The 12,622-nt window shown below is 42.9% G+C and overlaps 1 protein-coding gene across 13 annotated transcripts in view; it reads right to left on the bottom strand.

The window, feature by feature from the left end:
* Positions 1-12,622, bottom strand: part of LOC105488273 (family with sequence similarity 135 member B) — a 363,325-nt gene that overhangs the window by 34,869 nt on the left and 315,834 nt on the right. For all 13 annotated transcript variants that reach the window (XR_011606684.1, XM_011752155.3, XM_011752152.3 and 10 more), the window contains one exon: positions 7,613-7,767. Coding sequence is in view for 12 of the 13 variants with exons in the window: in XM_011752155.3 (XP_011750457.2) it covers positions 7,613-7,767 (155 nt within the window). In the remaining variant the exon portion in view is untranslated. The remainder of the gene's footprint in view (positions 1-7,612; positions 7,768-12,622) is intronic.

Genomic DNA, 12,622 nt, shown 5'->3' with positions numbered 1-12,622 from the left:
CATTCTAACAAATTATTGAACCTGAGGGGTTATGGAAACCCACAATTTGCAGCCAGTTGTTCAGAATATGGGTGGCCTGGGAACCCCTGAGCTGATGTCTGGTTTTATTTATTTATTTATTTATTTATTTATTTATTTACTTTTTCTTTTGAGATGGAGTCTCGCTCTGTGGCCCAGGCTGGAGTGCAGTGTCTCCATTTCAGCTCACTGCAATCTTCACTCCCAGGTTCAAGTGATTCTCCTGTCTCAGCCTCCCAAGTAGCTGGGATTACAAGCACATGTCACTATGCCTGGCTAATTTTATTTTTTTATTTCTTTATTTTAGTGGAGATGGGGTTTCACCATGTTGCCCAGGCTGGTCTCAAACTCCTGAGCTCAGGCAATCCACCCGCCTCGGCCTCCCAAAGTGCTGGGATTACAGGCGTGAGCCACCGTGCCCAGCCTGGTGTCTGGTATTTAAAGGTAAAGTTCGTCGAGGATTCTGCCCTTAGATGGTGAAGTTTGACCTCTGGGTAGTTAGTGTCAGAATGGTACTGCACAAACAAAAAGCTGTCAAACCTGTCATCCTTTTACTTTTAACTTATCAAAGTATGTGTAATAATCCCCACTTGTAAATATTAAAGCATTTCTCCATCTTATGCACAATATTTACAGAGTAAAAGACAGCTTTAGAGCCAGAAAAGCCTGATTTTCAATTCTGACATTGCCATTTACCCAGCGACAAGACCTTGGACAATTATGGAACTCAAATAAGCTCTTATCCTATTAGAGGTCACTGTCCTCAACTCTACAATGGGAAGATTCAAAGTAAACTTCATGCTCTATAGTCATAAGTCAAAGTAGAGTTATGATACAAAATGATGTTACACCTGGGGAAGACAGATTTCTACTTTCTCAGAAAAATACTGCCAAGCTTCAATTTTATTAAGAGAAACTCTCCTTTGAGGCATTCAGACCACAGGAAAGCTCCCGGAATCATTGTGATCTTCATAATCAGATGGTGGGGAGCCAAAGATGATCTTTTCCTATTTTTATTTAGGTAAGTCATTCTCTCTCTCAAGCTTTTGTCTCTTCTTTCCTTTCTTCTCTCCCCCTTACTCTCTCTCTGCCTCCCTCCCTTCTAAGAATTCGTAACTGGACAAAAACAATAACCTCTCATGTCTGTCTGTATCATGGCTCTCATGAAATAGTCGTGTGACATGTTATTCAATTTACATATACAGCAAACAAAAAAAGGACTGGATTTTTATTTTCTTTAAAAAGTTTAAATCCTCCACATGGTCTTAGTAGAAGTTAAATCAATGCAATCACTATTGAATGTGATCATGAAGTAAACCACTGAGACACTACTTACAGACTGCAGGCAGCATTAAGACATGATGCCTTGGAATGAAGTTTATGATTGCAGCAAGGGAATAATGGATCTCTTCCTTACCAGGGCACATTCTTTGCATCTTGAGCAACTGTGAACAAATTCCCCTCTCTCTATGATATCCTTCCCACAACCTACCACAAGTTAGACATTCTCTAACAAATTCTGAGCCTCCTTTCTAGATACATGCAGTGTGATATATCCTATTGCCATACTATGATCTGTTTGTGCATCTGTTGTCAAGTCTAGAGAGAAGAGTTGATGTTTTGTGAATTTCTATAGCCCCAAGGCTAGCATCATGGCTAGTACATAGGTGATGAATTGAGAATAGAACAGAAATCCAACAAAACAAATAATAATATGCTCATTATTGTTTGCATTGGCTTGAAAAAATGTTGCTTCAATATCATTTAGTCCCACAAACAGTACTTTGACATACTCTACGTGAAAAGTCCCTCTCCTAGGCAGTGGCTTAGGAGGAAGGAAAGTGAGTACTAGTTATAACAGTGAACCAAGCTCTGCCTTTAAGGAATTTGCAAAATGTTGGGAAATATACACAGATACAGCTATCTCTTCTGCCAAAATAATGTGCACTATGGCAAAACAATGAAGATAGTAAAAAGACTAGTGGTTGCCAGGCACTGGGGAGAAGGCAAGATAAATAGGCTAAGCACTGAGGATTTTTTGAGCAATGGAACTACTGTGTATTGTGCTATAAGAATGGATGCACATCACTCATTATACGTCTGTCCAAACCCATAGAATGTGTAACATGAAGAAGGAACCCTCGTGCAAACTAGGAACTTTGGGTGATAATGACGTGTCAATAGAGTTTCATCTGCTGTAACAAAGGCACCTCTCAGGTGGGAGATGTTGATAATGAAGAAGGCTGTGCATGTGAGGGCGCAGGAGGTACGTAGGAAATCTCTGTATCTTCCTCTTTATTTTCCTTTACTGGGAACCTGAAATGCTCTTTTAAAAAGTCTTTAAAAAAATAAAAAAAGAATGGGACTGCTGGGGAATATGAAATGAACTTCTTCAGAAAAGGAGGGAGTGAGCCACACTAAGCACAGGGAACAGCATGGGCAAAGGCCCAGAAGGCTGGGCACACTCTGCTCCAGGTTTGGTTCATTCCCATGTGGATGGAACAAGAGTGAGGTGTTGGGGGTATGGAGTCAGACAGAGAGAGAACCCATGCCATAGATGAACTTGAATGCCTTGTATAAATGAGTCATCTGGTCTTTATACCACAGGTCATAGATTCTTGGAATTAAAAAAAAAAAAAAAAAAAAAAAACATTCACCAAATTCATCACGGACAGCCAAGACAGGAAACAGAAAGTGCATGAAGTCAGTCAGTTGCCAAAATAGCAAATAATTAGTTTCACTATTGTAATTATAGAAAAATGAAAGTAGCAAAGGATCTAATTGAAAGAGAATGGATTTAGAGTCAAATACTAATGAATAGTGTTAGTTAACATGCATTCAGAATGCCTTTATGCCAGTTGCTCTTTTAAGTGTTTTATGGACTGATCAATCCACTAGTCACAGCAATCCTGTGGAGGAGAAACTCTAACCCCTTTTGCCTAATTTCACACAGTTAATAATCGTTAGGGGGAAAGACTCAAAACCAGACAATCTGACAATCTGGCCAACTCTTCAGGTTTTAGGCGAACCTCCCAATTGTCTTAGAATAGAGAGGCATGGTGTGGGTGTTGGGGGAGCAGAGACAAAGACAGATTTTGCAGAGTGTCTGGCACATGGCATATGTTTAGGCCATGTGATATGGTTTGGTTGTGTCCCCACCCAAATCTTACGTTGAATTGTAGCTCCCGTAATTCCCCGATGTTGTGGGAGGGACCTGGTGGGACATAATTGAATCATGGGGGCAGCTTCTCTCATCTGTTCTCGTGCTAGTGAATACATCTCACAAGATCTGATGGTTTCATGAGGGGAAAACCCTTTCGCTTGGCTCTCATTCTCTCTTTGCCTGCTGCCACGTAAGACGTGCCTTTCACCTTCCACCATGTGATGCCTCCCTAGCCACATGGAACTGTGAGTCCATTAAACCTCTGTTTCTTTGTAAGTTACCTAGTCTCAGGTATGTCTTTATCAGCAGTGTGAGAACATACTAATACACCATGGTACTGTCACAGACCATGAAGAAATGCTATTATGGCTTACCTTAGTTGTTTTTTCTTTTTAGAGATAGGGTCTCACCTGTCACCCAGGCTGGAGTGCAGTGAGAGGAGGCACAGTCATAGCTCACTGTAGCCTCTAACTCCTGGGCTTAAGCAAACCTCCCACCTCAGTCTCTCGAGAAGTTTGGACTACAGGTGTGAGCCGCCGTGCCCAGCAAATGCTATTATTTTCACATAGAAATGGAAATCTTTTATTTCCCTTTTTCCCTTACACTGGACGAATGGAATATAATTGTATCTGATAACGTCACGGCAGGGTATAAATATTAAGGTCACTGGGTTCTTGAGGGAAGAGAAAATAGTTCTTTATCACTCATGCTTTTGATCTGGGGTTAAAGAATCATCGGAATACTTTGTGAGAGACCAAGGAGTTCAAGAGAAGCTTTCAGTTTGGAGTGGGGGTACAGTTATTTCTGTAAAAGTAGTATGGGGGATACAGAAGGCTCAGGTCAGAGGTCCGTGGAGAGAAGACTGGAGGAGAGAGATCCGCCTCTGAGAGTGACTGCCTTTGTTCTTCCAGGAAGATGAGTGCACCTGTACTGTGCAGGAGTCCCAGCCTCAAGCTCAACACAGAAGCTGCAAGGAGAGGCTGATCCTAAAATATGACATTGTGCAAGGAAAATATCTTGAGGCCCCCAAAATCACTAAGCTAAAGAGAAAAGCCAAACTAGGAACTGCTTAAGGCAAACCTGCCTCCCATTCTATTCAAAGCTATCCCTTTGCTCACTGAGATAAATGCATATCTGATTACCTCCTTTGGAAAGGCTAATCAGAAACTCTGAAGAATGCAACCATCTGTCTCTTATCTACCTATGACCTGAAAGCCCCCTCCCAGCTTCGAATTGTCCCGCCTTTCAAGACCGAACCAGTGTTCATCTTACATATCTTGATTGATGTCCCATGTCTCCCTAAAATGCATAAAACCAGTGCTCTGACCACCTTGGTTACATGTCATCAGGACCTCCTGAGGCTGTGTTGTGGGCCTGTGTCCTCAACCTTGTCAAAATAAACTTTCTAAATTAACTGAGACCTATCTCAGGTTTTTGGGATTCACAACATAAATATGGATAACCAATGGGTTAGAGCAACCTGCAGGTTTGGACAATCCTAGAAAGACTTCCCGCAACCATGTCTTGTTGCTGTTTGACTCCAGGGCACTGACGTGAGAGGTAGTGAGAAAGGAGTGGGCAGAGAAGCCCCAGAAAGACTGCGGTTGATTTTCCAGCTGATGTTGCAGGATGGAGGCACAGAGAGGGAATGAATTTATTTATTTACTTAATTGATGATTTTTTTTTTTTTTTGAGGCAGAGTTTCACTCTTATTGCCCAGGCTGGAGTGCAATGGCGTGATCTTGGCTCACCACAACCTCCGCCTCCCAGGTTCAAGCAATTCTCCTGCCTCAGCCTCCCGAGTAGCTGGGATTACAGGCATGTGCCACCACACCCAGCTAATTTTGTATTTTTAGTAGAGATGGAGTTTCTTCATGTTAGTCAGCCTGGTCTCGAACTCCCGACCTCAGGTGATCCACCCGCCTCGGCCTCCCAAAGCGCTGGGATTACAGGTGTGAGTCACCGTGACCAGCCAAGGGAATGCATTTATTTAAAAATAGAGGTATGTGATATAACTGCACCTGTGAGTTGAGGGACTGAGATTCATTTTCACAAGAATGTATGTTAATATGTGCAGAAAAAAGACTGGAAGACAATCTGCAACAAAACCTAATAATGATAATACTAGAGGTTCTGATAGTGGGCGATTAATTTAAATTTCTTCTCCAACAGTTCAGATTCTCTGTAGTTAAATCATATAACTCTGATGAAGATGCACTTACATATTAGTATACATGCATACCTACATATGCATACATACACATACATATATATGCAAACACACATACATACATGCACACACACACACCCCACAGAAGAAAACGTCTCAGTGTCATGTTTTAAACTTGTTTTGACCAGTTGGTTTGGAGGCTCTCTGGCCTGTACACTTTATAACTGCCATACACTGTGCTGACACTAGATGTCAGGGTATAACTGAGAACCAAATAACCGTATGTTTGCAAGGTTGCACTGCCCTTGGAAGTCTCTTGGATTTTTAAAATATCCTACAAGTCTCAGGTAGCAGAATCTTTGAAATTTAGCCATTTTAAAGCATCCTTTAAATGATGGGCACTTAAACACGATGATTTAAAACTCCTTGCACAGACAGCGAGGCAGAGCACGGACTGGAATCGGAGTGAGTTGGCTTTGAACATTGGCTTTAATAAGCCTTGTGATCTTTAATAAATTATTATACTTAGTGCCTCAGATTCTCTCTGTGGCATTGAGCTTGTGAGTTTGTTTATAGGATTAAAGAGGTAAAGCATCTACAACCTCCAGCATAGAGCCTGATGTTTTTCTGATTCTTGAAGGGAGCACAGGACGATTTAGCTTGTTGGGTTTCCAGGAGCAGGGCCATGTGGGTTAGGAGAAGAAACGAACCTTGACCTCTTGCCCAGGGCACTTCCCTCTTGACCTCTAAGTCCATTAACAAACTCTGTGTGACAGCAGCAAAACAGATTGCACTCCGGCTACATATACAGAAACAATACACACAAACAGGTGATCTTTTCTCCCTGAAATGAATCATTCATCTATTAAACCATATACAGTAAGTCCTCATTTAACATCATCAGTAGGTTGCTGGAAACACTGACCTCTAACACAATTAAAGGGATGTGTAACAGAAGCAGTTTTACCGTAGGCTAATTGATATAAACAAGAGTTAAGTTCCTATGGCATATTTCTGATCCCAAAACCATCATTAAACTTAAAGACCTAAAACACTTCTAATATTAAACCCTGAAGTAAATCTGAGCTATACATACATTTAAGAACAATTAATAAAAACAAATAATGATTTGCCCAGTATTTGGTGACTCGATGAGTGACAGGAGTTGCAGTGGTGGTGGGTTCGATCAAAGAATAAATGTCTGCAAAGTGAAATTGTAAGGAGCACCTCCTGCCAACCTATAGTTCACGATCAGTCAGAAATATGGTAGCTCGCTGAGTGCTTCCATATTTTACCCTTTCCTGGTGGCTCAGGAAAACAAATCAGCTTAGACAAGATAGCATCCCATTGCAGGACTCAGCCCTGGACAAGACACCATCCCATCTCAGGGTGCACTCACACATACCCACACTCACTCTGACCAGAATGATGTATACACACCAGTTCACCTAATGGGCACAGCTGTAGACTATGCGGGGAAATCAAAATACCTGGCGGAAAAACACCCACGCAGACAAGGTGATAATGTGCAGACAGTGGAACAAATGGCCAATGCCTTTGTTTTTTATTTTTATTTTTTTATTTTTGGGGGACGGAGTCTTGCTCTGTCACCCAGGCTGGAATGTAGTGGTGTGATCTCGGCTCACTGCAACCTCTGCCTCTTGGGTTCAAGCAATTCTCCTGCCTCAGCCTCCCAAGTAGCTGGGATTACAGGCGTCTGCCACCACACCTAGCTAATTTTTGTATTTTTAGTAGAGATGGGGTTTTGCCATTTTGGCCAGGCTGTTTGAACTCCTGACCTCAGCTGATCTGCCCACCTCAGCCTCCCAAAGTGCTGGGATTACAGGCACGAGCCACTGAGCCCAGTCTTTGGCCCAATGTCTTTAAAGTTCACCTGGAAATCGTATTTATTTGAATGGCACATTTGAGATAAGAAAGAATCTTCATCTGACTTTCATGTCACTCTGGTGTGGGGACAGGCAGGCTGTGGCTCCTATTGTGCAGGTGAAAACGCACTACATATAATTCCACTCCAGAAGGAGTCAGGGAAGAAGCGTTTCATTGTTATTTTGTTAGATGGGTTTGTCCATTTCACAGAAACAAAGTCATTTCAAACCATTAGCTTGTTTCCTCTCTACGGACTGACACAATCGTTCATTAATTTGGTGTCACTTTCGCTGGGACATAAACAAACTGGGCCACTGTCGGAATCTCACTGGAAAGCCTTATTCCTGAGTCTTTCCAAAACAAAACAGACAAACCTGTCGCAGGGCAGTCCACGTATCTGTCCTCAAAGATCACCGGCAGGGTGTTCCAATCGCCGTCGATGTCCAGGCACTCTGCAGGCAGCGGAGGCATGCTGGTGAGGTACTCTGAGTTCCGGATGTCCAGGGATAGCTGGCTGTGCGTCTGTATCCTGGGGAGCACATGCAGGGTAAACACCCAGGGAAGAGTGAAAGGTTTCCAAACTGTTACCCCCTCTTCCTCAGCCCAGGAAAATACTCGGTTCTCAGCCGACTCTGGCAATTGTCCGCCCGTCATCCTTCTCTTCCACCCACCTACTCAGCCCCCAGAGCCACAGTCTGCTTTGTTTTGGAACTGACTGAGGTGTTGAAATTAGAGGCCATGGATTATAGGATTAGCAGAAACACAAGGGTATTTATCATAGACCATTTTAGTGAAATATAATAAATACCACATTAGTGGAAAGCAAACTGAGTTTTTAAATGACTAGAAATTTAGAGATTTTAAATTAGCATTTCGAAAAAAATATAAATCTATGTATCTTTTACTCTTTTCTTACTTCTTAGACGTCTTAGGATCTGGTCATATTTTGGCATATTTGAATTAAAACCTATCTAAAATACCATTTTTATTGATTATTACATGGACAGTGGCATCCTGGATGAAGGTATACATTTCCCTAGATCAAGAGCCATATATTTTGATTTCCCCTGTAAGATGAAAAAAAATATGTTCCATATTCTTTCTTTCTGACATATATGTCCTTCCACCAACAGGAATTCAATTCCAGAGTTTGGAATAATCACCATTCCTAATTCAAAGGCTGGGGTGGCACAAAGTGTGTATTCCCTTCTCATCGAGTTTCTACAGAAGGGGGAGAGTGTATTTTACTCCATAAAGGAAAAAGGCATGAACATTTCATCATTATTTTCCATGCCAACTCAATCACTCTTCCCCCAGGGGAAGAAGGAGGCTTACAGAGTCTATGAGTTTTGGGAAGACTTGAGCTTGCAGAGCTAGTTTCTGTGTGTCTGTCTATCACTCCTGTGGAGCAGCTCAGCCTCTGGAAGCTCCCTTCTTACTCCCCAGCCTTGTAGACCAGCTGCCTGTAGAAGAGCTTCATAGCTGTGAAACTGCACAGACTCAAAGCAACTTCTCAAACTCAGCATTCTCAGGAACAGGTGCAATGAAGATAAATGTATAGACATATATAATATTTATGTATGTATAGTTCATACAATATACATATTGAATTTACATATTAAGTATGATTTCATATACATATTTACTATACATATTAAATATGTATATTTTGTTTCCTTCTCATTTTTAATTAGATGTTAACCCACCACAATAGAGAGGAAGGGTTATTTTCTCTTCCTCAAAGCCCTGAAGGCTGCTACAACTTCATAACTCTGTGAATTCTCAGAATATTTAACTCTTTAAATGTTCTTCTCTGAATATGTAACTCTTTACATATTCTTCTCAGCATATTTAACTCTTTAAATATTCTTATCTGAGTGTTTAAATGGAATTTTATCGCAGTCAATTCTGCACTTTTTACCACCCTCTGAATCTGGAATTTCTGGCCCAGTTTTGGTTTTATTAGAAAATATGTTGAATACCAGTGGACTTAGGATGGTGTGCATGGGCTAGGAAGTATACCTAGAAGATTGTAGCTTGAGTTTAGGACGGACAAGCTAACAGTCATGAAAAAAACAAGTGATTAAGCAAATAATTAAAATATAGCAGGACCGGTGTGGGAGAGTCAGGTCTAAGCTATGTTATGCAGGCTGGGATCTAGGGAAACGCAGCTTCTTGAGCACAGGGCTTTCGAGAATGTGACCAAGTACCTAAAACAAGGCCTAGCAAGTGTTAATAAGCTGACTGAAAATGCTAAAGGGTACACAGGAATCAGTGCCTATCTCTGATTGCAAGAATCTGAGGAGTCTGGTTCTAGGCCGAAATCCTGGGCATGACCTCTCAAGCCCAACCATAGGCAACTGCAAGGTTTTGCTAAGCAGGCCTCACAGGAGAAGCTTCCCTGCCATCCTTAAACTTGATGCACAGCCAGTGCAATGTGGCCGTCTGGAGGAAGTTGCAGAATAGTTGTGTCATGCTAGATGTAACTATGACACTGTTACTATCTTTTTTTTTTTTTTTTTTTTTTTTTATGAGACAGAGTTTTGCTCTTGTTGCCCAGGCTGGAGTGCAATGGCACAATCCTGGCTCACTGCAACCTCCACCTCCCGGGTTCAAGAGATTCTCCTGCCTTAGGTTCCCAAGTAGCTGAGATTACAGGCAGGAACTACCATGCCTGGTTAATTTTGCATTTTTAGTTTCTCCATGTTGGTCAGGCTGGTCTCGAACCCCGACCTCAGGTGATCCACCTGCCTCGGCCTCCCAAAGTACTGGGATTACAAGCATGAGCCACCGCACCCGGCCCACTATCTTTATTTGAAGATTAAATAAGTTTTAAGAAATGCGAATGGGTGCCAAGTTGACAAGGGGTGGATTCATGTTGGTTGATTTTGGATGTCACCTTGATTGGATTATATAATCCCCATATAGCTGGTAAAGCACTACACATTGTCAAACATTGCATGGATTATTCTCAGTGATTCTGCTGAAAGGGAAACCTAGGTGGTTTAGCGTGGATTAGAATGACTGGGCTGCCCCAGGATCCCTGTGAGGGTGTCTCCAGAGGAGACTGGCGTGCAAATTGTGGGACCGAGTGGGGAAGATCTACCCTGAATGTGGATGGCACCATCCAATTAGCTGGGTCCTGGATGGAACAAAAAGCAGAGGAAAGGCAAATTCGTCTCTCACTCTCCCTTGGGTCTGGAATGCTCTTCCCCTGCCCTTAGATGTCAGAACTCCAGGTTCTCCAGCTCTTGGACTCTGGGACTCTCAACAGCACTCTCTGCACCCCAGGCGCTCCCAGGCCTTTGTCCACCACCAGCTTCCTTGGTTCTGAGGAATTTCAACCTGGCTTGAGCCACGCTCGCAGTTGCCTTGGTCCTCCAGCTGCCTTGGTCCTCCAGCTGCCTTGGTCCTCCAGCTTGTAGAAGGCCCATCGCGGGACTTCCTGGTCTCCGCAATAAAGTGAGCCAATTGTCCTAATATATTTCTTGTCATCTCTCTCTCTCCATGTATATCCTATGGGTTCCGTCTCTCTGGAGAACACTGATGAAAACAGATCCTGGTAACAGAAATTACCAGGTGCTAATGGACTGAAGCAAGTTGGGGGAGAAGTGTTCCAGGCAGGGATGCTCTCTCCTCCACGGCAAAGATCACAGTTAGGAAACACCACAATCCACCCCACTCAGCCCAACCAAAGGCAGTTGTGATGTCGACTCCCTGCTCTGTGTTTTTACAATGCCTATCACTTCTATCATGCTGCACAACTGACTGATTCATAATGCTTATTGTTTAGCACCTGTCTTCCAACACATGCTGTTTTGCTCACTGATGTATATCCCAAGTGCCTTAGACAATGCCTCCCATGCAGCAAACAGCATTTTGACTATACTTGTTAAATCAATAAAATTAATCAACACGGCATATGCAGGGAATGAGAGAGCTCTGCAAGAGTGGTTCTGACGGCTGGGGCTGCAGTGGGAAGGTCCTGAGCACATTTTTATTTGAACAATAATTAAAGGGAAAAACTACTTTCTCTCTGAGTTAAGCAAACTACAGGGAGAATGTGGAGTTGGAGTTGGAGTTGAGTTTATTATTAGCAAAACTGGGAGTGAATCTTAATTTCTGACTCTCCAAGGCTCTGAATGACCCCCACCCCTGCCATCACTGTAACTCCTCCACCTTCCTCTTCACACACTGCCCTCCAGCCCCACTGACGTTCTCCTAGATCTTTGGTGCAGCATTCAGGCTGTGTCTGGCCTCAGGGCCTTTGCACCGGCTGTTACCTCCGCCTGTAATGCACTGTCCTCCTGGGCTCCTTCCCACCCTCAGACCTTAGTGTAAATGTCACCTTCTCTGAACTGTTCTCCTTTAACACCCTACTTTAGACAGCCACTGGTCCTATTCGGTCAAATCAGGAACTTTCTATTACCAGGTTCTTTAGCCCCATCTTAAATTTTCTTGCTTATTTGCAAATTTATTTATTGTCTTCTCTGTCCAGTGAGGGCTGAGACCTTGTCTACCTTGGTTGCTTTTTAATTCACTGTATGGAAAGTCCCCAGATCAGTTCCTGGATATAAAGGATGATGAATAATTATGCAGAGGGAGGGAGGAAGGGAAGGGGAAAGGGAGTTGAGTAAATAAATACATTAGCAACTAAGAGTAGCATTAATTAAATAAGAAATCCTCATTCCTTACCATCAAGAGGATCCAAACAGGAATCTGAACTCTGCCTTTGCCTTTTCAAACTTTCACCTCCAATTCCACTCCCTACCTACTCCTCCCCCACCCCACCCACGGCAGAAGCCACATAAGTGGAGAGAGACTAGCCTGGAATGCACCCTGCATAGGTCAGCCTTGCACACCTGTGTCTGAGCGAGCATGCTCCATTCATGGCCCCTGTTCAGCACATGGTCACCTCCTTATCTACCTAAATGACACTCTGAGGGAGCAGGGTTTGCTTGGAAGCCAGTCGTTTGCACAGTAGGCAGAGACGCTCCCATTCTGAGCATTCAGGTAGAATCCTTGATTTTAGTTGGGCTATTCTGTATGGCATGTAGGGAAAGAGTCTCCTGAAACATACAGGACCTGGTTCATCTTTTTTTTTGTTTTGTTTCAACATCAGGTTTACCTGAGTCCGGGCTTATGCTGTCAGACAGGAATCCTGACTCCAGGAATACAGAGTGAACGCATAAGGACACTTCTGTTTTAGAAATTCGCAAATCTGCATTTCACTTTATTCCTCCTCATTTGTTCTTTAGGATGATGGCTCAACAGTGCACAGAGAAGCCAAAGCAAGGAGGTGACGAGTGTGGTCACTGGGCTCCAATACATCTTGTTTGTGTCACTTGCTGGCTGTGTGGTCTAAGGTAAGTTACTTAACTTCT

The sequence above is a fragment of the Macaca nemestrina genome, chromosome 8 (assembly GCF_043159975.1).
Source record: "Macaca nemestrina isolate mMacNem1 chromosome 8, mMacNem.hap1, whole genome shotgun sequence".
Taxonomy (NCBI): domain Eukaryota; kingdom Metazoa; phylum Chordata; class Mammalia; order Primates; family Cercopithecidae; genus Macaca; species Macaca nemestrina.
This window is presented reverse-complemented; position numbering and strand designations above follow the sequence as displayed.